Source organism: Netta rufina (assembly GCF_964035555.1).
Source record: "Netta rufina genome assembly, chromosome: 2".
NCBI lineage: Eukaryota > Metazoa > Chordata > Aves > Anseriformes > Anatidae > Netta > Netta rufina.
This window is the reverse complement of record NC_140124.1, coordinates 83,864,918-83,889,324: the sequence shown is the minus strand read 5'-3', so window position 1 is coordinate 83,889,324 and position 24,407 is coordinate 83,864,918. Positions and strand designations below refer to the sequence as shown.

The following is a 24,407-nucleotide window of genomic DNA, read 5'->3' as shown; positions in this document are numbered from 1 at the left end:
AATCAAAATCAGGAACGTGACAGACACAACCACTGCAGGTGCCATGTCTTATGGTCATCAGTAAGAAGGCAGCACCAAATGGCAGGTGTGATCATCCGACCTTTGTATCTCTGGCTACTTTAGTTGTCAAAATGCACAGGTAATGCAACCATTCAGCCAAAAAAAGAATTATTTTAGCTGAAGATGTGGAGATGCAGACATGCCATTGCAGACTTAGAAGTCTTCACCATGGTCCTGAACAATTCAGCTCTTTGCTTCAGTTTTTGCAGTTGTATAGGGTGAAGGCAATACCAGCCAACCCTACAAAGCGTTGTGAAATTTACTATTCAGTAGCAGTTTGAAATTGAATACTGCTGTGTTAGCATCACGATTTACAGCAGGGGTGAACGCAATGCTTTCCAACGACCTTAATTTTCTTTTTGATCTTTTTAAATGCATATAATTTCCCTCACAGTTAATAGGAACAATGCACGCTTACCAAAGGGAGAAGGCACTTGTGTCTCTTTCTCCAACCTAGAAACTTCCATTCAGTAACCTTTGGCTTCGTCTATTGCCAGAGTATCAGTGATTATACTTACATTTTCATTATATCAATATATTATGATATTTTTTATGATAGAAATTGTGCTGTAAGGACCAAAACTTAGGTTATGTTAGGTTATGTGGCAAAAGATCACCCGCACACCCACAGAGGAGCACAGAATGGCAATGGGGACAGCCCAAATAATCCCCTGCCCACTCCCATCCCAGCAGCCTGCCAAAGGGCCCAGAGGCACCACGGCAGGCAGGAACCCCACAGGCAGGGTCAGTGGGATTCCCATCACCACGAGGCACAGGGAGCAGCAGCTGGAGTGTCCTTCATTATGTAATGCAGGGGAAGAGCACGTGGGAACTGCACAAGACTTGCTACAGGATGTATAAGATCAGACAAATCCTCATTAAAGATCCAGTATCCAAGTCTCCTGTTTCCTGGAAGAGTGCTCGAGACTATCTAATTTTCATGCAGCAGACAAATAAACCTCAGAAGTGTGCTGTTTGATCAGGATTTTTATTAGAATGAGCAAACAACCTGATTTAGACGGTTTGTCCAGGAGGCTTACAAGAAAAGAGGGAGCACTTCTAAGAAACTTAAGCCATTTGTTAAATCAATATGGATCTGACCTACGCTATACTTAACTCATGGTGAGCCAGCTGCTGAAGCCAGCAACTGTGTTCATATTAGAAACTATTTCTTCAGCTTCTCAGGGTGATAAATGCAGTTTCCTTTTGAGTTGGTAATGTCCTCACTTGGAAGGGGTTGGGTTTATTTGTATTTCAACACAAGATCCTACCATCCCCATCATAAATAGCATTGGTATTCATGCATCGTGAACGTTACTTGTTCTGTTCATGCTCAGAATCTTTGTAAAATTGCTTCAGTGTGAGATCTGTGTTTGCAAATAACCTTAATTGGTGTTTGATTGGTAAACAGTTATGAATTAACCATGCAGGTAGTCAGAGTATAAATCTGGCTTCTACATGTGCAGAAGAAAAGGAAGAAGCAATGAAATATACAGGAACACAGATGAGAAGCCCTGTAGACAATTTAAAGAATGGCACATTTGTACATATAAATTATTTCAAATTGTGTGTGCACTCTGAAAAGCTTGGGAAAAAAACATGGGAAAGAAAAGGTACACTTACAAAAAGAGCTATGTAGTGCCAGGGGACAAAAAAAAAAAAAAAGACATAAAATTTTAGGTGGCTAGAGGAATGGTGACAGGGAAGGCCCCTTGCATTTTGATTATACCCCACACCACACATTTCTCTCCCAGAACTTACACTTCATGCTCAAGTGTTTTTGTTTTTCATTCCTTGTGCTCTCCTCACATTTCCGTTTTCAAAGCTAGAATTGATTAGAATGCACCTGCCCTCACAGGGAGATACGAAGTTGTGTGCTTACAAGAAGAGGCAGAGATTCATACATTGGTATAATGCAAAGGTTCAAGGCTCAGCAGCCCAATGCAAGGGACAAGAGAAAGACAAGAAAAATCCATTCCTTTGATAAACTCATTCCCATTGGCCCATAATGTCATACCTAAACCAGTACTTTTTAGTTCAGTAACTCTCGGATGTTTGTTTAAGACACAGTAAAATTTTCCAATGGAAAGACAAGACTACAGTACCAAATACAAACCTACTGACAGTAGACCTGCCTATTAAATTACATCTGGACTCCCCAGAAGCAGCCCACAGACCTCAGGTTGAAAGCCATTAATTTACTGCTTCTGACCTTGCAAAGACCTCTGATGACCTCAAAACCTCATCCCACAGGCTTTACATGGGACTTCCAAAACTTACTTCATCTAAAAAAAAAAAAAAAAGAAAACAAAACAAAAAAAAAACCATCAACATACAGTAAGCGCAGAAGTATCCCTTCACATTTACTGGTAAGCAGTTTTTACTTTTTTATTTATATTTTTTTTTAAACCAATCCTAGCAGTTCACTGGATTGTATTACAGTGATTTTTCAAGGACTACGCAGCAATTCACAGCAAAAACACCAGTTCAACATTTCAGCCAAAGCCTCTAATAGAAAACCCAACATTACACTAAGAAAAAGAAATCAGCAAAAATCCCACCTGAACAAATAACCCAAGTGAAAAGGACTACTGAATGGATAAAAAGCCTGTATTCATTTCCCAAGTGATGAAATATAATAAAAATGCTCAATTAAGTACTTAAAACTACTAAATGTCCAGAACCATTGTAGACCTAGGCTGTTTTTCAGTCTAATACCATATGGATGGATGTGTTTTTCTTTCATTTACTGGAAACAAAAATCATGCTATGTCAGCATACAGGCAGCTAAATAAATCAAGTGGGTTAGTTAAATACATGTTAAAAAATGTTACAGAGAAAGAGGACATTCCTGCAATATATTTAGTATTTCTGCAAGGTTTGCTGGAAAAAGGCAATCAGTTTACAGAAAATGAAAGGAAATGGGAAGCCCTGATGAATTTATGAAGACAAATAGTCAAAACTGTTAAAGACAGTATGAAAAATAAAAACAAACGCTGAAATAAGAGGAAGATAGCAGAAAAACAGAATGCAGAAAACACTGTTAACTAACCATGTAAAAGTCTTCCTTGGTAAAGCACACAAGGATGAGTAGAAAGATTATCATAGGAAGAAAAATACTGAAAATACTTATTTTGCAGCCTTCACACTTGGGGTGATTTTTAACTGTTAAACACAGAGGCCACATTTTCTAATCAAGATTTCAAGAACTATTCTGGCAGAAACATGTTACTTCAAAAAAACAAATTGTGGTTACTTTACAAAACTAGAGATATGCTGATTTTGGACGAGTAAAGGAAAAAAAAAAAACCTCCAATCAGAATTTCTTGTCATTAAATCTGATGTTAGGCTGCTCTCTTTGATCATGAACCCAAAGGATTCGTGGTACGGACCACTTGAACAATGCTTCAGTATTTGCAAACCAACATAAAAACAATCTAGAGAAGCCTGAGGTGATCTGTGAAGAGTTAGTGTTCATTCAAGCACCGTGGTATCCAGCTAACTCATTTCTAACTCCCATTTCATCACACCCTGTTCTTACTAAAGATGCACCCATCCACTGAGAAATGCACACAGCTAAGATGTGAGTCTGTCAAAGTGCTTTTGAAATAGTTCAGACTGCCATACATGGGCTGTGAGGCACCCTTCTTTTCTCCCCATACTTCAAAACATAGAAGATGAACAAGATGCTGCCTCTGCTTACTTCCTTCTTGGATCTCAGAATGGTATTGTGGTGGCAATATTTGTTAAAGCTTACATGCATGAGAAAAGTCTATGTTAACACAAAAACAAAACAAAACAAGCAAACAAACAAAACAAACAAACAAACAAAAAAAAAAACACAGAATTTGGGAGATCTCTATCACCTTATGAGATGTGTCCTTCATTAAAGGCTTTCCCTAAGCCTGAGCTCTCAAAGTGTTTTCACACCAACCATACTCATTCAAGCGGCCTTGTGGAATGTGGTAGTGTATTTTAAATTTGATTCCTTATTTTCCTACCTGTCTACAGCTCATGAGTCACAAACATACAGCAGCACAGAGACAGAGGCTTAGCTTCCTTGGAGTAGTGTTAGATTATATGACAGCATATAATCAGACTCCAGAGGGTAAGTCAAGAACTTCAATACACCTACTAACACAGAAATGCCCAAAGCTCATAAAATATGTGCACATTTCACAAACAATTCTGGGCAAGCTTAGCTGAGACTTATGTAGTTACACTAACTGTGTAGTACATACTGAGCGACCTGCATATACAATGGCTCTCTTGAAACCATACCACTGTCCTTCTCTCTAGAAAGTCAATTCGTGTCAAATAGAAAACCACAAGATTATGTAATAGGAGCATTGGTGCGACTGATCTTGCACTACAAAGCCCGTGGGGACACGACGTGCCTCAAAGAATAAATAAAAAATAATTTGAAAGTCCGAGTCCAAAAGAACTCCAATCCATTTTGTTTTCAAACAGATCAAATTCTACAGGATTTCTGGAAAGCATTACTCTTTCAGAAATGTAGCAGCTTTTTTGCTAAGATCTGGCAGCACGAGGAAAGGATGAAACAAGTGGCTCCCAAAAGTCAAGTCGTTCTACTAGAAGATGTAAACAAAGATAAACTACTGTTGTTTTGTTTTTTTCCTGCGTATCTGAATTACTTCGGTATTGAACAGCAGTGTAGCTTGGGGGTTTCCTTCTGGTGGCTTCAGACTTGTGCTGTAATTTAATTAAGCCAGTTCTCTATGGCTTTCTTGGTTTCCATAAGTAACAAATGTGTACTTCGAAGCAGCACATCAATGAAATCATAATCACCTGAGCAATTGGAAATGTATCAACATAATAATCTATACAGTGATAACTGAAGCCACAGTTGTGCTCCTCTGATAGTTTACTTGATTAAATACCAACACGAGTGACCATGAAAATTGAGGATGACATGACAAAAAGCGCTTTCCCAATCCTCCTGTGTAAAGCAGAGGAGCTTGCTTTCTGCTTTACACTTCAGCCACGGAAGCAGGAAATGCACTGCATTCCTCTATGTAATAAGGAATAAAAAAAACCTATGGACCACTGTATACTTCAGCAGAGACACTTAACAAAAGGTAAATGTCCAGAGTAAGAAACAGCCCTCTGCTTCATTTTAAGAGCCATCATAAATTTCTCTTTGCCTTGAGAACTGTACTTAGTGTACTTAGTGTACTTTAGTTCCTAAAGCTCAGGCCATCAAGTCTTTAATTCCTTATCTCGCCCTCCTTAACAGGTATTTCTGGAGCCATAGGTGGTGACTAAGAAGCCCGCTCCAAAGTCTTTACATGTAGAATTCAGAAATTCAGATTTACTTTTTAAAAGACAAATAACTGATAATGCAATAGACAAATATATAGCCAAACAAAAAGGAAAACAAATATCTACTTCATTCCTTGCAAGCTAACTTTAGTGACCACTGGTGAAAGCAAGCAGTAGAAACTTGGCCGAAAGCACTGCATGGCAGATGAGTCACAATTTACCAAAATCTTTTGCCTCTTCTCCTTTATAAACATTCAGGGAAGGACTCTTGGCTTAGTTACCCAACATCCCCTTTGTACCATCTTTTTGGTGGAAATATTTTCAGACTTCCTTTGTCCAAGATTTCAGCTGTATGGCCTTGGGATATTAAAGTAAGTGCAGACATTCAGATAAGCCACTGTAGTTCAGTCCTATCATTGTGTAGTATTTATAGCTCTTAGATCGTGGTGGAAAGAGTTTAGCGTAGTTTTACAAGACCCACTATGCTACACGGCAGTGAAATGCTGTAAAAGATGGTTTACTAGCAATCAGTGTTCTTCAGGACATACAGCCCCAGTGCTCACAGCTGTGCCTTGCCATATGTGAGGCTGAAATAATCTCTCCTTTCGCAGACTCCTGAGGATACATCTGCCCCTTTCTTCTCCTGTTTTGTATACCGTATAAGGAGAAAAAAAAAATCTACTGCATCATTTCATCTCCTCAGTGAGGATTTTATTTCACATTCTCCTTCCTCCTCCCCTCCCACACACACACACGAAAAAGCTTGAGAACAAGTATACCTGTAGCTACACATCCCAAATAACAACCAGCTTCTCTTCAAGTCAGATACCTTAAACTCAAGAAACATGTTTTTGTAACTGCTAATGAAATGTCACAGGGTTTGTGTTGACCCAAGAGCAGCATTTCTCTGCTTCTCTTGGCCTGAGCTAATTTTAGGTATGGTAACAACTGCCTAGCAGTCAGGTGGCAACTCCCTAACTTGTTCAAGCTTAGATCTCCAGACAGCACTTGTGCAGAGGTCTGACAAACTTACATAGTCACTGTGCAGCAAAGGCTTTCTCCTTGGAGATACTCAGAAGCTGTCTGACACAGACCTGGGCAACTGGCTTCAGGTGGCCCTGCCTGAGCAGGGGGCTTGGACCGAATGACCTCTGGTTTTAGGCTAGCCAATTTGAGCATTTGAACTCACACATGCTTCCCATAACAGTACTGAACCCTGTTTTATCCTGTTTTCTATACTAAAGTTTTCTGATTCTGTAACACTTTCCAATACTTTTCACTAAACACACCAAGTCCTTTAACTAAACCTTTCTGTGTTTTCAGATAACCAATGTACTTCAGTTATTTTAGAGAACATACATCTCAAAATCCTGGTCTCCATTTCATGTTAATCTCATCTTCCAGCTGGTGAAGTCAAAGCTGAAAAATTCAGTACATGAACACATTAGATGTTTAAGATTCTGTTGTTGGTGTTGTTTCTAAACTTTTACTTTCGCTTCCTCTAGGGCACTTCAAATCATAGGCCCAAACGGTGTCTATTCCTTCTCCTGTAGTATGATCTGGGATCCAGCAAGGGAAAGGAAAACGACAGGCGATGATTCTGGCATTAGATTCAAGCTCTTCTTTGAGCTTCTTCTCCAACTGTGGCATCTGTGAGGCAGCAACAAAAAACTTTCAGGAACAGTACAAAACAGAAACATTCTCTAATCTAAGTGTCAAAGACAAGTCCAAGGTTTTAGGAATATTTGAAAAAAATTAGGAAAGTATTCCTGATGTATGTTCTGTTTTGATGCACTGACAAAGAATACCTAAACCTAGAAAATGGTTATTGAGCCCTGACCAATGAGAACAAGGAAACTGTAACTAAGTCTTTAAAATTAAATTACAGTAGATAAACCTTTAGTTTAAAAAACAAAAACAAATAGACACACAACCACATTAAGGCAAGACTTTGCATTTTCTAATTCATTATTTTCTTCAGTGAGATTCTTCCCTGCAGACAATTAGAGTTTAGCATCCGAAAATTATACAATTTATAACACCTCAAGTTGCGTGATACTCAAAGGCCGATGCTTTTCATGATTTCCAGTCTAACGCCAAGATATATCTTGGGAGGCTCAAAACCCCACATCTGGTCAGCAGACCAAAGCAAGCATTCTGCTCTCACTGTATGGCAAAGTATTGGTGTGGTACACAGCACTGAAACTGTGCTTTGTTGGCTCCAGACTATTAACAAAAACGAACACCTAAGTCCCTGCACAGCACTATGTGAAACAGCACATACCACCCTGCAGCTTGCCTTGGTTGAAGACCTGCTCCGTACAACTTTCCTCCATTGGCTTTTGTATCAGCTCAATTTTTGCTACAGGAAATATCATTGCCCCTCCAGAACTGAGCAACACTCTGCCCAGGTACTTTATCTCCCATAAGTATGCCAAAAATGCCTCTACGGATTAAGTGAGAAATGAATTAACACATCTATTTTCTTTCCAACCCCCAGCTTGCTGTTATATTGGGGGCTGGGAGGACGCTGCATAGATCTATTCATTTCTGTCCTTTGCAAAAATCGGGTGTTATGCTTAAGTAGATCACTGCACATCCATTTGGAATTCCTTCTGACAAATGATATCTATCTCAGCGAGTAATTATAGCAGCGAGCTCCAAAATTAAAATATTTTTACTTTGATATTGTGGCAGAGCATTTAACTATTAAAAGGTTGAAAGGATAGTAATTATCTACAAATACAGTTCAATTCAAGTCAGGAAGGACACAAGATAAACAAAAATTTCAAACCAAAAAATACAGAACACATTAGAAAACAAGACTGGCTTTCAAAAACGTTTTCAAAGGCTAAAGCTAACTTCAACTCTCACATACACGCAGGGCCTACCTTTGATGCTCCATCCCACTATAGCTAAATTTAAGCTTACAATGGGATATTTTAGGAAAATTGTTCAGAGGTTACTCATGGGTATATTAGATCTATGAATGCCTTTAAGTATTCTGTGCTCTGATTTATTCCATACAGCAAATGCTTTTAAACATTTTTGCTTAAATAAATGAGAAAAATAAGCCCAATTTCATATCTCAAACTGAACTAATACACCAGAAGAGACAGGACTAGGTTGTTATAGCAATTAATGCAGTCCACAAACATGGTCCTAGCCTAACCTTTACTGAGTAATTATGAAAAACAGTGGTATCTCATGTCTCAAATTAGAAGATTTCATTAACAGCTCAGCCAAAAGCAATTGCATTCTTGAACCAAACTCAAAGTAGTTTTAAGCTAAATCTCTCAGTAACATTAAGCGTTATAACCATACTGTATTTTATATCATTCAGATTTTATTTGTTACATCTATATAGATAAATAGCTTAGTAAAAAACTTTTGTACAGGACATATTTAGTTAAAATTCAACTGCAGTTGTGAACATGAACACCTGGTAAAAATTCTGTCATCCCACCCCGAGCAAGTAAAAGTCTCTCTGCAATGACTCATTGATAAACACATCTTCCCCCAGATGCTTGCAAGAACAGAGAGGTCTCAGAGTCTTCACTAAAGATCAATACATCCCAGTTCTGTTAGCTAATCTTGGATGTGAAATAAAAGCACAGTGTGACAACATCAAACCAGACCATTATTACTATAAAAGCTAAAGACATTTATTGCCCTCAGTCAAAAAAAAAAAAGAGAGAGAAAATGCATTAAGAGTTTCTAGAAAATCAATTTAGTCATTCAGGAGACTAAGCATTCACAACAGAGAAAGTAAATTTAAAGAACATTATGAGCAAATTAATTCTCAGGACACACTGTAGTTCCTACGTTTGGGTCTGTTACATTTATGACAGTATTTTATTGGAAGAATTAAGACTAATATTTGCTGAATTTACTGAAGTTATTCTGAGACTAAAGGGTACTCTTTCTATCATAGTAGTATAAAAATGGGGTAAATTAGCTGATTTTAAAATTCAGCCAGTATTTCAACTAATCACCCTCACATTCTCCTATGGCATTTGTTTAGTTTACTGAAATATCTTTCTTCCCTTGCACTTGTGCTCTTGGTGCAACTGCAGACTTTGTGACTGCAGATTCAAATCTCTATACTGCCCCCTCCTGGAATTCAGGCCAGAGAACACGCAGCATTCAAACCTGGGAACATCTGCAGCACGAGCACTGCAACAGCTCTCGCTAATACGCCACCAGAAAAGTAGGAAAAAACGCATTTTCACTTCAGTTCTCACCACGAGTTACAACGTGAATCTGAAGTAGGTATTTTAATTCCCATGCTGCTAAAGGAAAAATCAGAGAGTAAGGAAACATCATTATGCTTCTTGTTGTGTCTTCCTGTTACTACCACACCAATGCATATTGCACAGTATAGCATCACGTAAAGCTCTTCGCTCCACTTCATCCCACATCTGCCCTAGCACAAAAAAATAAAAAAAGCAGCAGTACGGAAGCATTTATATATTTCCATTTCACTTCTCCATACGCATTCAACATATATAGAAGTTTCTAATGATAAATATAGAAAATGTAATTTTTCTCTTCTGTAGTAAAAAAGAAAAACTAGATAAAGCCGAAAGTCAAAGTAAAAGTCCTGACTGAATTTATCTAATATACCAAAATAGTCTCTATGCAGTAATATCTACAGCAATTTTGAAGAACCCATGGGACACGATGAACATAAGCTACAAAGCCCTCCTAAAAAGCAAAGAAATTTGTACACTTGTTCTCTAGCAATTACACTTGAAGTATTTGTCTTTCTTCCTAAAACCCTCACAGTCTAAAATGAGCAAGGAATTATTTCAGAATACTAGCTACTAGCCTAATTTGAGGTCATCCCATTTTTAGATAATCTAACAAAAGTTCAGTAACTTCCACTGACAAGTTCACAGAAAAGCAGCTGTAGCCAGTTTCTTACTCCCTCCTCTCCCTGCAAACATCACTTTTTTTTCCCAGTATGAAAACCTGAAATTTTCAAGAATTGATCTATCACCTTCTCAAGGCAACTTAAGTACGTCAGTTTTCATTTTGATTCTGAACTTCACTAATTGATGGTAAATACAACGCTACCACTGCTGCCATCCAGGAATGCTTTTAGAGCTCCAGTCTGCACACCATCACAAGTTTTACCAGGTTTTATCATGGACATTAATAACCAACGATGAAATACCTAAATATTATTAGTACTACCTTTGACATTTTGTAAGTTGATTTATTTTGCAGATGAGTACCTTGATATTAAAATAACTGTGCAAAAATAATAAAACTTACCATTTGAGGTACCCCAAAAATAACAACATTTGTATAATGGGAAAAAGAAACCTGAAAAAAAAAAAAAAAGAGCCTTAAAGAAATGAGCACTCTAATTGGAGAAGTTCTCACCATTCTCTCCTGAACCTTCTAAATACACTCCTTTGAACAGGGATTTAGACCAACAATAAGAAAGGAGATCCAATATCAAGTATTCATCACACAAACTTCCACATACAGACAACTTTATTCTGCTGAGTAGCAGAAAACTACTGCCAGGTCAAGGATATGGCTCCAATTTCAGGAGCACGAAGAAAATCAATTTAGAAAACACTGTATGATTTTATTCACTGTTATGTTTTCCCACAACTCCTATATATGTTAACATAAGATATGTTTTAAGTTTGCCCCATCTTGTTAAATGTTAGTTATTGGAGCTTCCCATTGCAATGGCTGGGTTCTTCGAGACAGTGCCCAGTTTTCCAACACACCTCTTCTGAATAATGAGAAAAAAAGACTATATTTACACTTTTTACCGATTCCTTGTATCTACTTTACTCTTTACAAAATGCTACTTAAAGAAAAAAGACTGATGGGAATAGCTGGGGGGAGACAAACATAAATATAGCAAAAACTAAGTCTCATTAAAGATGCAATTTTCATTCAAATGAATGCACGTTGAAAAAAACAGCATGAAGCAACACTAATAATCAGGTAACATACTGCACAGCTACAGAAGAACGCACATCTAATGCAATACCACAAGACAGCGTTCTTGCACATTAGGTAACAAGAGTCTTGTTACCAACTCCACAGAAGTAGCTCTCAGCGAAGCCTGACATTACAGTAGCCCACATCATTCAACTGGCAAAAGTACGATGTAGTATGCTCAGAAAATCTGTACTGGAAAAGCACAGCAAGTCACTACAGCACAAAACCAGCAGAGCATTGTAAACGTGCAGTGAGCCTTGTTTCTATGCTGTAAGCACTCTTCTCAAAGCCCAATACAGCATCTTGTGGCCAGACAAATACAATTCTTCCAAGAAAGTATCTCTGAACTATGGAAATCTCCCATTCATTCTTAGGTACTCCAGCACCTACCTTCCACAAGTCTGAGATATAGAATTTGGTGTTGTGATGTACCCCATCTCTCCAGGCACGGTATCTGGAGTACCAGACTAGCCAGGGATTTAACTCATAACCAACAGCTTTGAATCCCATTTTGGCAGCTGCTATCACCTACAAGGAAGAGAAGAAATCTTCACTTAAAAACAGAGAGAGTGCTAAAAGGTATATTCATCCAAACAGGAGAAAGGACAGAATTTTATTTCCACGTCAAAGGAACGCACATTTGGAAGTAATAAGATTTTAATTCCTAAGAGAATGGTAGTATAGCAAACAAAAATTCAGATTATATTTTGCTATTATGATTAGTTCTGTTGAAACTGATATTCACACAAACAAAATTAACCACTTAAACATTCACAGGACAAAGCTGTAAGCTTGTACTATGTCTACAGCTCACATAAAAGTTTAATTTAACATATTCATGGCACTATCTTAGAATTCAAGAGTACCAAAACTGACCCTGGGGACAGTAAAACACATAAGCAGATACGCTCAGAATTAGAGCATTCAACCTAGTTGAGAAGCAGTGAAGGGTAAGGCACTTGAAAGATCCCTGCATCAAAGCCAAAATGACCTATCAATGGAAAGTCTGTGAAACCAATCTGTTGACATCCATAAAAATAAAAATTAAAGAAAAAAAAAATCACAGAGCAGACCTCAAAGTGTATCTTTTATCTAATGTTAAACTTCACACATAATTTTGAAAAGGCAAAAGGTAACTCAGTTAACAAAATGTATCAAGTATACTCCCTCAAATCAGACCTTAATATTCAGAATCATTACGCTGTATAGCAAATGTCTTCTAACTAAATCAAAGCTTTTTTTTTTTTTATTTTTTTTTGAGGAAACTTCAAACCAAAACAGCACACTAATTTTTAGAAATATTAAAATCTAGGACTGAGCCATAATTTAAAAGGTTACTGCCAAGCTTTAATCAGGAAAAGCCTTATCAGCTATGAATTGCAGGCAAGGTAGAATCAGGAAGAAATACAAATTTTTTAATACAACATCTCAAACAGCAGTATCACACAATGTGCTGCACAGTATTAAAATAACGCCACTTGCATCACACACACCAAATTTTCAAATATAGTAAAAGAATCTGACATTTTCACCATGCTTGAAAATAAAATATGTTCATATTTGTTCACAGAATACACCATGTAAGTGCTAAATATTTACAAACATGAACAGAAGCTCAACTTTTTTCAATACAGATGCATTAAGGCAACACTGAGCATCCAATTTGGGGCACCTGGCTCTCCAAGCAGCCTTCAGTCTCCATTTAGGCACTAATGTGCATATATACACATGTATATTTATATATATGTATATATATAGGTGCCTACATATGTAGATATATATGGAATTGGAATAAAATACGCAGTAGCTAGTCAAATTAGGTGTCTCGGATAAGGGTCAAAAGCCAGAATGCTGAGTAGAGAGGACATCAGAAACTGCAGTTCTCTTGTACCTATGTACTTTTCCCTAGGTCTTACTTAGGTGCAATTCGTTCACAGATTTGGATGTCCAAATACAACTGCAGTATGGACAGATGGTCAAATCATTCACATGAAATATGGACAAAAGCAGTATTCAAGAAAGATCTTCCTTGTTTCCATCAACAACCCACTTAATGCACCATCCTGTTATGTAGGTGCTTTAAAAATAGTACCCAAAACGCCACAACTACAAAAAAAAAAAATACTATTCTCTGCAGCGCTCTCCCTCACCACCACTTTTGACAAATGGAAGGTCTGGGCAATGCCCTGAAAGCACAGCATCACTTTGGCTACCCAAAAATTTTCCCCCAGACCTCCCTAACTTCTTTTTGCATCTATTTCTGCCCCAAAACTCCACAGCAAGCTGTTGAGCTCAATCTTAAAATAATTTTGCAGTGGGTTGGATGAATCCTAACTTTGCCACATAATGATAAAGACCAGAAACTGACACTGAAAAATGGGTGTTACAATACTAAAAACATTTGAAGCCAGTAAAATTGCCTGTCCTATATACTAATTTCCATACAGAAAAAGCCTTGAACTAGCTTCTGTACTGAAAGTCTGCTGAGAGCAGAGCAGCCTTTCCACAGTTGTTTCCTACCATTCAGCTTTGCAGTGGCTCTGGTTTACCACATTCGTGTTGAAATGGGGCAGCCAGCAGTGTACAATGGCATTAAGACTACAGTTTTAATGATACCATGATATTTATTTTTGTAATCCATCATTCCTTTCTCATCTTTTTGTTCTTCTGTCACTTTTATGCAGTAATCACAGAGCTGCAGCTCCAAAAGCAGAGGGTTATTTAAGCTCACAGCCTCACATGCTGCAGCTATAAACCTATGTGGAATACAGCTCTCCGGGAAAACACAGTGCCAATACTTTAATTACATCTTTTTATGTGAACACAGTGCAATGCCTCCCAAGCAACGAGATGAGGTTATGATTTGGGATGCTACTTTGTCAAGCTGAGAGTAAGGCTGGAACAAAACTATCGATTGTTCACCTAAACTAAACGTAAACCATTCTCAGGCTTGTGCCTTTGCATAAAGCTCAGTAAAATACAATGGGTGTGAAAAACATTGGTAAATATGACAAAGCAGAGGCCGGGAGTGGAGTATTTGCTGTTTTGCTGAGGTGGAGAAGGAAGGAGACGTCTGTAACTTACAACGCGGCCATCCCCGCTGCCAATGTCAGCTAGAGAGCCGCTTCTGCCCTGCAACATTTTCAGGACATTCTGGATCTGCGCTGAGGTGGCGGGGACGAAGGGCAGGCACACCTTCCTGAGGGCCGGCGCCAGGAAGGGGGTGACCACGGCGTACAGGGCCACCAGCACCCCGCCAACTGCGCCCGTGGCCAGTAGTCCCCACTGCCTTCTTCTGGAGGGCTCCTCAGGGCTTCCTTGTGCGAGTGGAGCGGGGCTCTCGGCCACCAGTGCTTTGGACACCATGCCTGTGGACAAAGATTAACAGGGGGATGGCTTCACTAACTGAGGGATTAACGGGCAAAACATCATGATGTGACACGTGTAACACAAGGGGGGTGCTTAAACACTTCAGCTGATTCCTAGGTCTTAAAAAAAGTTAAATAAAAAGTCAAATTATTGCATATAAGCGGCTGAGGTACTAGGTTTATTGCTCATGAAGAAAAAGAAGAAAAGACACCTTGCCCTCCCCCCCCGACCCCCCGCCCCACACCCCACAATGAGGGACCCCCCGCCGGCGGCCTTATTTATGGAGGAGGACCCTACCACCCCTCTACGGCGGGGGGGATAAGGGAGGAGAGCGAGCACCTTTCTGCACACGCTGAAGAGAAGATCCGCACGGCTCCGTTCGGCAGCGGAGCTGTCCTTCCTTATTCACTTTCCGTCACCTCGCTGCGGCCCGCCTGGCGCCCGAATTGCGCCTAATCGCATTCCCCACCCCCCCCGCGCCGCGTCGCGCTGGTGGACGGGGCCGCGAGCGCCGCGCAGCGCCCGGAGCCCCCGGCCGCTTCCAGAAAGCTCCGCCGCGGGCGCCACATAAGTTCCCCCCTGCGAAATATGTCGCGGGGCGGCCCTTTGCGCAGGCGCGGTGCCGCCGGCGGGCGAGCGCGTTGCGTCACGGCGCGGCGTGCAGGGCGGGCGCGGCTCGTGCTCGGGTGGCCGTTGGGAGCGGTTGGGGGCCGTTGGGAGCCGCCGCAGCCATGTCGGCCATGGGGACGCTGGCGTTTGATGAGTATGGGCGGCCCTTCCTCATCCTCAAGGACCAGGAGCGCAAGACGCGCCTCATGGGGCTGGAGGCGCTCAAGGTGAGCGGGGGGGGCCGGCAGGCGGCGGCGGGGCCCTGCCGGGGATGGCCGCCACACGCGGCCGGGGGGAGCCGTGCGCTCGGTTTTCCTCTGTGAGCCTTAAACGTGCGAGTGAGTTGTTTTTCTATAAGCCTTGCCTCCATGTGTGACAAAAAGGCTTGTGAAATACCTAGCCTAAAAGCCATGTGCATGTGTAGGTCTTTTTCCAGTCATAGTTCTCTGTTGCTACTTAAAATATAACATTTGCCATACTTAACTACCACAATATAATAGTCTTTCTCTATATTTCTTAGTTTAATACTGCTATTTGTGGACGCAAAATACTGATTTAACTTTTCCGTTCTTTTATAGTCGCACATAATGGCAGCAAAGGCAGTGGCAAATACCCTGAAAACATCCCTCGGGCCCAACGGTAATAAATCACTTTAATTATTTCTACTTACTAATTGTTTTTTTTTCAGGGGTTTCTAGATTTGTCCTCACGTTCTGTCTTTTTCAGGCTTGGATAAAATGATGGTGGACAAAGATGGTGAGGTGACAGTAACCAACGATGGTGCTACCATCCTGAATATGATGGATGTGGACCACCAGATTGCCAAGCTCATGGTGGAGCTGTCTAAATCTCAAGATGATGAGATTGGGGATGGAACTACAGGAGTCGTTGGTAAGAAAAGATTTTACATCTAGTTTGGCATTTCTAGTTTTAAAACCAAGTTTCTTAAACTATTTTAAGAAATCACTTATGGAGTGACAGAGGCTTTTCTGAAGCATGTTTTTAGAGTATTTACTGCGTCAGTATTCTTTTTAGTTCATCTGTTAGAAGTTTTTTTAATCCAAAAGATGCTTTTGTGTCTCTCTTAAAGTATGGCAGCATTTGAAGTTAGTGTTGGAAGGCCTCTTTGTACTTTCAGAACTCTTTGCATAATTTTCTTCCGTAATGATCTTACTGTCTCCTGTGCTTTTACAGTCTCAATGCAGTCTTCTTTCTCAGTAAGTAGGGCATTGATGGTATTATTATTACTGATATTATTACCTAATAACCCTCAAACTGATACTGCAGAATAAATCCAAAGGTATACTTCTTAAGCTTTTGATAATGTATAATACAGGATGCCTCCATCTGTGGGAGAGTGAACATCATTTACAAATTTTGTTTTACAGTTTTGGCTGGAGCACTGTTGGAACAGGCTGAGCAGTTGCTGGACCGTGGTATTCACCCCATCAGAATAGCAGATGGTTACGAGCAGGCAGCTCGCATTGCTATTGAGCATCTCGACAAAATCAGTGACAGCTTCCCAGTTGACCCACAGAACACAGAGCCTCTGATCCAGACAGCCAAGACAACACTAGGCTCTAAAGTGTAAGTTCACAAAACCTTCGAGAATATTGACAAATGTTTATATTTTCCATACGTACATGAAAAATTACGAATACTTATATTTTCCACTTAAGTTGGAAGGAGAAATCCTTGATGCTTTGATGAATTATTAAGTTATTACTAGAGTTGCTGCTCTTTAATGTTTCTTTGATTTTGGCTGCTTTCTCAATGGACTCTTATCTCTGGATAAGAAACTGTGAAACCCTTGTTCTCTAAAGGGGCAACTCCATGAAGTTAAACAGCTGCAAAATCAATTTCGTTCTACCTATTTTATTCTGTGTTTGTGCATCATAGCAAGTGCAAACTTTGTAAAAGTAGCTACCTGTTAGTTCTCTTTTTTTTTTTTTTTTTTTTTTTTAACCCAAAAAGACATGTAGTGGTAGTTACTGGTTCCATAAGTGCATTTTTATTAAAAATACACAAATCTAAATTAAGATCTTGGGGGTAAAAGTGAGCTTTCCATTTGTACTGTAACGTTTATTTGCTATATAGTATGGAGTAAATGAGCATCAGTGTCATTTCCCAGTTTTATTTCTTGGGACAGTTTTTGTCTGTCCCTCTTTGGGCACTAGCTTTCTAAGATATTGTGGAGTTAATACCTAAAATTATAGGAAACGCATGAGAGAGAGTTAAAACAGAAAAGTACAGAGAGGGATGTCTCTCATTTTTAGTTACTGTGGGCCTGTTTTTGCAAAGTGCAGTTTATGATTGCAGTATCTTTTGACACATTGTAAGAGCTTCCTATGCAGACGTGTCTTAACGTTGGTTTCTGGGACTAGAGTATTTTGAGTAGTTAGTTCTCCTTGCTTGTTTCAAATCTGCGTCTTGCAACTGTGTTCATGAAGACATGCGTTCTGGTTTCTGTCATGTTTGGCATGTTCAGGTGAACCAGTGAGCAGGACACCCTCTCTTCATACAGCAAACAAGCTATTAGTAATACTAATATGTATATATATATGTATCTGCACATACATATATATACACACATATATTATGTTTCATATTGACAGAGTTAATTTCTTTCTTCTGAACTGTATACATGTAACACATCTTCCTTGTATTCTCTTTTATTTAGTGTTAACCGCTGTCACAGACAAATGGCAGAAATTGCCGTGAATGCTGTACTGACAGTAGCAGATATGGAACGTAAAGATGTTGATTTTGAGCTGATCAAAGTGCAAGGCAAAGTGGGAGGTAGACTGGAAGATACGCAGCTGGTTAAAGGAGTGATTGTGGATAAAGATTTCAGTCATCCGCAGATGCCTAAAGTAAGTGAACACTCTGGTTGTCATCTGTAACAGTTTAAATGATTCTGCATAGAAATAGACCAAAGATGCTGTTCTAGCATTGAAGCATTTAAACACCGCTGTGGTTTGGCTTGTTGCTTCACTCATGTATCAACAGAGGAAGGGAAGAGGAATGTTAAATTCTTTGTTGGATAGGACCAACTTAGAAGTCACAAGAATCTTGAGAAATGATTGGGGAGATGATTACTGCACAACTAAGTGAGAACAAGCATAAAGTGCAAGTCATTTGTAGAGAGTAATGCGAAGAACTGTGTTAGAATTGAGAACCAAATGTCAGTGTACTGATTTTTAATGCAACTCAGTATCACAAAACTTGTACTGTTACACTCTGTGAGTTGGAGTGTTGTCCTGTTTGGAACACCATAGAAGTAGTATTTTCAATGGTCACAGTAGGTAGGAGTTTTTTTTTTTATTATTATTATTAATTTAATACTTAAAATAACTGGTAAAGATTGAGTGCTTAAACGGTGTCTAGAAGGTGTGGAATTTCTTTTGAATTAGTTCAATTTTTGATAGAAGTGTGTGGCTGTTAGTTAAAACTTCAGAAAGAGTCAAGTGATCTTCAAGGTTCTTTCTGTCTCTACCTTTTTAACAACGTCTGTACATTGTGCAAATACAAGAAAGAGGTGTTACTGTGATTAAAATGCAACCTTTTCATTTTATTTTATTTTATGTTAATGTACAGGAGCTCAAAGATGCTAAAATTGCAATCCTTACTTGTCCATTTGAACCACCTAAGCCCAAAACCAAGCATAAGCTTGATGTCACATCTGTGGAAGATTACAAGGCACTGCAGAAATACGAGAAGGAGAAGTTTGAAGAAATGGTGAAGCAGGTGGAGTGTTCAACGTTACTTCTCTGTTTTGTAACTTTTCATAGCCTTTACACAAAACAGCATAATGCATTGATTTATTTCTGCAAATGAGCTACTAATCCAGATAAGAGGCAGCATACAAGGAATTGTAAGGCTGTGAGTGAAAGTTAAGTTTATGGAAGTAATAGATAACACTCTAGTTTGAAATGTACTTTCAATTCTGTATGCGCCACTTATACAGATACATGCCTTCTTCAGAGAGTTCTGTTTTGAGAAAAGTGCAATTAAAACTGTTAAGAAACTTGTCTTCCTTTCTGTTTTAGTGCTGATCTGTAGATTGTTGTGTGTTGATTTCAGATAAAAGACACTGGTGCAAACCTTGCTATTTGCCAGTGGGGTTTTGATGATGAGGCAAACCACTTGCTGCTCCAGAACGAGCTGCCTGCTGTTCGTTGGGTTGGTGGACCTGAAATAGAAGTAAGTAAAATCTTCAGAAACCAGGATTCGCACCAGTCCTCGTGTTATACAGCCATATTATACAACCAGCTTGTTGTGTAGTGCTGTACCAATTAAGTGTGGGCTTTTTAGGTAGAACTGCATAATGAGGTGTGATATTGGTAAATATTGGAGCAAAATCACTGGGAAGATCTAGGGGAAGAAACGAGGATTATTGGGGTTACAGTCTATTATTGGTGTCCGTGCGTATTGCCTGTTGCAGATTTTATGTGGCTGGAATTGCTTCTCCTTTCAGTCTTAGTGTTTGTAGAAACAAGGCATTGCCTGAAATCTGCCCTTTGACTGAAGCAATGAGAATGTAACTTTGGAGGCATTTGATAGATTCGTTTCTATTAGCTTATGCTATTTAAGCACTATGGAAAAGTCTTCTCAAAATAATTGATGGTTGTTTAATTTTAGTTAATTGCCATTGCAACTGGAGGGCGCATTGTTCCTCGCTTCTGTGAACTCACACCAGAGAAGCTGGGGTTTGCTGGTATCGTCCGAGAGATCTCCTTTGGAACAACAAAGGACAGGATGCTCGTCATTGAACAGTGTCAGAATTCTAGAGCTGTGACCATTTTCATTAGAGGAGGAAATAAAATGGTAAGGTGCTTAGTTTATGTCCTCGTTTTGTCTGGGATAGAATTGATCTTTGTCCTAGTAGCTGGTGTGATGCTGTGCTCAGATTGAGGATGAGAATAATGGTGATAATGCACTGATGCTTACTTGCAGTTAGCAAGTGGCTGTGTGCTGTTTAGCTGCCTACCAGGTTGGATCACAGCAGTTCGTTACTAATGTTTGATGCCTCAGTTGTTGAATGTGTAGTTTTTTTCATATTAAGAGCACGTTAACTCTTCAATTATTTTTATCTAAATTTTACTCTGCACTGTGGAAGAATTTGGGGGAAGTGGGGCTATAGGCAACAGTGACTGCTAAGTCACGTTAAATTCATATCCCATGTTTTTGAATGAAAATGTTATGTTTCTCACTATTAGACCATATTGTTTGTAAATAGAGAAATAATTTTATTTGTGGGTGCTTTTTTTTTTTCTCATGGAAAGGTCATTTTTATGAGTAAAGATATATTAGTATTTTTGCGAGATCAGGTTTTCTGTGCTTCTGTATGTCATTTCTAATTTATAACAGTTTAAAAGAACAGAATGAGACCATTTTTAATGCTTCTCTACTTAATCTAGTCATTGACTGAACTGTTAGTGTGGAATTACATTTAGTATAGGTCAAATTCTACTTTGGGTGAAAAATGGGAAAAAAAGAATTTTAAGTGCCAGTCTAAAGAGTTCTTTCAGAAAACAAAAATGCTTCATGAAAGGTTAGCATAGCTTGTTAAATCCTTCTACATCTGTTGGAGTTGACACAAATTGCAGTCTGAAAATAATGTTGGCATTTACATTTGTGGCTTTTGTCTTGGTATGTATTTTTCATTCCTTCTCTGCTACTAGGAAGCCAACACTTCTGAAGTAGTATAGTATAGCAGCAGTAGAGCAGTGAAGAGATCCTCTAGTTCATGTGCAGTTTTTGTTTCTGTACTCGGAAATTCATCTTCGTATCAGTCAGTTGTGTGCTGTAAAGTATGTGCCATGTTCTAATTCCAGATCATTGAAGAAGCAAAGCGATCTCTTCATGATGCATTATGTGTGATCCGGAATCTTGTCCGTGATAATCGTATTGTGTATGGTGGTGGTGCTGCTGAAATTTCTTGTGCCTTGGCAGTCAGTGAAGCAGCAGATAAGGTAAGGAAGAAATATTCTACAACTCTCTTTAATTTCCCATGGAGAAAAAAAGGATTAAGACCATTTTAAGAGTTTCCAAAAAGCTTCAAAGAGCTTCCAGAAAAATGCATATTACAGAACTTCCTGACATTCGCTGATAACCAGCGTTAAAGTTTTGCTTCCCCTCTTTGTAAAGTTGTTGCAAGTGCCTTTTTATGTTTTTTCCTAGTGCCCATCTTTGGAACAGTATGCCATGAGAGCTTTTGCAGATGCTCTGGAGGTAATCCCCATGGCCCTGTCGGAGAACAGCGGAATGAATCCGATACACACTATGACTGAAGTACGGGCTAGACAAGTGAAAGAAAATAATCCTGCTCTCGGCATTGATTGCTTGCAGAAAGGAACAAATGGTAAGATGTGTAATGGGGAGAAGGAGAGAAGCATAACAGGGTTTTCTTCCTCAAAAAATGAAAAAGGTTATATTTTGTCCCCCAGCCCCTTTTTTCTTTTAATTTTTTTTTTTTTTTTTAAGATGTCTGTCACTTCAATTATGAACTTTTTTCCCTTGTCCTGATAAATGGGAGTGGGAGAGACACATGATGTCTGATAGGAAGAAAACGTGTAACTGCTTGAACCAAAAGTGACAAGATTAGTTGTAGATCCTGCTGACCTGGTGGGACAGGAATAAAAACTATTCACTAAGAGGCAAAAATGGGATGTGTTCTTAGCACTGTATTTTTAGTGATCCAGTTTACAGTGCAGTCCTACCAACCAACAGTTGTTCTGAGAAACAGCTTGCGAAGAAGAAAGCAAAAGGTTGGAAATGTCTTTAGGTAGTCTTGTTCACACTGCTACATGCACATATATAGACCTATAACAAGCAAGTGAAGGCTACAAAATCAGTGTATGAAAATACGTTTTCATCTGAATTTACACTGTTCAAATTCTTATTTTCATGTTCCTTTCAGGAAAAAAAAAAAAAGGCAGTACATTTTGGAACACAGCATAAAGCCTTGTGTTTGTGTAATGCATAGCCCTTCCTTGATTAGATGTCTCTGCATTATGGCACGTCAGCTTTCAGTGGTCATTCTGCCCCTAGGATGCTTCTAATATTTGTATATAGAAGTACAGGAAGGTGAAGTTATGATTGAGGAAGGCTTAATTGGGGAAAAGAGTTTGATCTTAATGTTTTATGGTCTTTGGGAAGAACCCAGACTTAAAGCTATAGTTTATGCAAAGTATTCATTAACTATGGTGGGCAAGAGTAATTTAGTATCTTTAACATTATATAGTAAATAACTGTCTGGGTTAAACATTACATTCAGGTTTGAGGAAGCCATCTAATTCTTTCACATGTCTTTTACAGATATGAAACAGCAACATGTTATAGAAACCTTGATTGGTAAGAAACAACAGATTTCTCTGGCGACTCAGGTCGTTAGAATGATTTTGAAGATTGATGATATCCGTAGGCCTGGAGAATCTGAAGAGTAAAGGTTGAAAAGCAAGAAACATTAAGGGGGCCACAGCAGTAGCGAAGACGGTAGTACTCTGATGCTTCATCTTCAGCTATTTATTTTGGACACTGTTTCAGATACTGTAATGGCTAATTGTTGGAAATAAAACACAATTTAGCACTGATGGTTTCAGTACTAGTTTTGGAAGCCTCATTGCATTTTTTCTTAGAGGGGTGTGAATGTTCTTAGGGAAAAATTCTTGAATGTATGGGGAAGGAAAAAAAAAAAGCATGGATAATGCATTAATAGAATTTTGTAGGTCCTTTTTCCATTGCTCCTGCAGCTAATTCCTTTATCTGCCTGTGAGCTAAGTCTGCAGATTTTCATTTTAAGAGGTCTTCTGTCCCTCTTCAGTGAAGTAAGCAGAAAATTATTGTAGCCTCTGGTAATTCTTAAATATCTCAAGTATGAATTTTAAATTTGGCAATGAAAAATATCCAGATTACATGCTTCCAGTTCTCACTTGTGGTACTGAGTAAGAATTTTTTTTATATCAAGGCAACCTGTGCTTGTTGCATTCCTGGGTTTTGACAGCCATTGAGTAATTACAGTGTTAGAGCCATTTGAACAGTGGCATGTATGAATATCACATTACAAGAAACAAGCTAGATAACCAGTTCTGCACCAAATATGACCATCTTAGAAGTTCAGGGTTTAGGAAACCCTAAAAAACAAGGTTTTAGGAAAGGGTTTAGGAAAAAAGATTATTTGGATCCTTGCAGAATCTTCAAACCAATTCTCTGAATACTTTAACTTTCATTGGGCCTGTTACCACTCACATTTAGTGTATTCCTGATTGATGTGAAGGGAGGAGATTTTTTACAGGGATATGCATTCAGCCATGCGTTTAGTTTTGTTTTTTTTTCTTCCCAGAACTTACCTATGCTACCAAGAGTAAATGTACTTACTTCATAAGTCCCAAAAATGATTTTAAAATGGAGGAGTAAAATTTACCTGTAAGCTGCCTTGCATCTTTGCATGTATAATTCCTAGTAAGAGGCAAGTAGCAAACCAGAAATAACATGTAGTTTTTTGTTGTGGGGTTCTGTTAGGTGTTCTGGTTTTTTTGTTGTTGTTTGTTTTTTCATAGTAGTACAGAGGAAGCTACTTCTCTTGCCTCTGTTAGCTAGCATGTTCTGTTTTAGTTGTGTTACGATTACCACTTGAGTGAAACAAAATCCTTCAGTGAGTGTCAGTAGAGGAAGGTTAGAGAAGTCTGATTTTTATGGTGTGAAAGTTCCAGTGCTGGTTATGATAAAAGTGTATTTCCATAACTATTTAAGAAGGAATCCTGCAAAGCTTTATTTTAATTAGTTAGAAACTGACTACCGTAACTTCTGTTCGTCATTGTTCTCTTCCAAAATAGGTTTATTTACATGCAGATCAATGAACAGAACAGTTGCACAGTTTTACTGCAGCTGAAGTCTGGTACTTGGAATTGATTCATGGCTGTAATTGTGAATAAAATCCCATAAATCCATTGGCTCATGTAGAGCCAGCTCTTACTTTGCTTAATAGCTCCAAATGAACGTGGCTATAGCTAGGACTTCCAAGGAGTAGTTTAATTGTACTGGTGGAATTGTACATAGGATGAAAAGGAAGTGAGAAAATGGTTTGTTATTTGTGTTTCATTAGCTTTTCCCTT

At 38.9% G+C, this 24,407-nt stretch overlaps 2 protein-coding genes across 3 annotated transcripts; one reads left to right on the top strand and one right to left on the bottom strand.

Moving 5' to 3' along the window:
• Nucleotides 1-265: 265 nt before the first annotated feature.
• ATPSCKMT (ATP synthase c subunit lysine N-methyltransferase) lies at nt 266-15,134 on the bottom strand. 2 transcript variants are annotated; one of them, XR_014618255.1, is made up of 7 exons: nt 15,022-15,134; nt 14,398-14,681; nt 11,704-11,841; nt 10,624-10,674; nt 6,703-6,993; nt 2,273-2,345; nt 266-300 (listed from the first exon to the last, which is right to left on the bottom strand). XR_014618255.1 is itself a non-coding variant. In XM_084283133.1 (5 exons), exons 2-5 carry the CDS (start codon nt 14,677-14,679, stop codon nt 6,796-6,798), a joined length of 669 nt encoding a protein of 222 aa, XP_084139259.1. In that variant the 5' UTR covers nt 14,680-14,681; nt 15,022-15,134; the 3' UTR covers nt 6,130-6,795. The 2 variants fall into 2 exon arrangements, 1 of the variants encoding a protein (XP_084139259.1); XM_084283133.1 differs by lacking the exons at nt 266-300; nt 2,273-2,345 and having other exon boundaries at nt 6,130-6,993.
• Nucleotides 15,135-15,330: 196 nt separating this feature from the next.
• Nucleotides 15,331-22,902, top strand: CCT5 (chaperonin containing TCP1 subunit 5). Its single transcript, XM_084306856.1, has 11 exons — nt 15,331-15,518; nt 15,870-15,930; nt 16,018-16,182; nt 16,680-16,878; nt 17,972-18,164; nt 18,889-19,038; nt 19,375-19,494; nt 19,933-20,118; nt 21,129-21,266; nt 21,475-21,655; nt 22,612-22,902. The coding sequence occupies exons 1-11, from the start codon at nt 15,414-15,416 to the stop codon at nt 22,737-22,739; spliced, it is 1,626 nt and encodes a 541-aa protein (XP_084162982.1). The 5' UTR covers nt 15,331-15,413; the 3' UTR covers nt 22,740-22,902.
• The last annotated feature ends 1,505 nt before the right edge of the window (nt 22,903-24,407 follow it).

What these genes read in the sequence shown, in the direction of transcription:
- ATPSCKMT (XM_084283133.1), bottom strand. Translation starts at nt 14,679, where the DNA reads ATGGTGTCCAAAGCACTGGTGGCCGAGAGCCCCGCTCCACTCGCACAA. An exon ending in GCAGCGGGGATGGCCGCGTT is followed by an intron (nt 11,842 to 14,397) that starts GTAAGTTACAGA and finishes TCTTCCTTGTAG; the next exon opens with GTGATAGCAGCTGCCAAAAT. An exon ending in ATATCTCAGACTTGTGGAAG is followed by an intron (nt 10,675 to 11,703) that starts GTAGGTGCTGGA and finishes TTTTTTTTTCAG; the next exon opens with GTTTCTTTTTCCCATTATAC.
- CCT5 (XM_084306856.1), top strand. Translation starts at nt 15,414, where the DNA reads ATGTCGGCCATGGGGACGCTGGCGTTTGATGAGTATGGGCGGCCCTTC. An exon ending in TGGGGCTGGAGGCGCTCAAG is followed by an intron (nt 15,519 to 15,869) that starts GTGAGCGGGGGG and finishes GTTCTTTTATAG; the next exon opens with TCGCACATAATGGCAGCAAA. An exon ending in TGGAACTACAGGAGTCGTTG is followed by an intron (nt 16,183 to 16,679) that starts GTAAGAAAAGAT and finishes TTTGTTTTACAG; the next exon opens with TTTTGGCTGGAGCACTGTTG.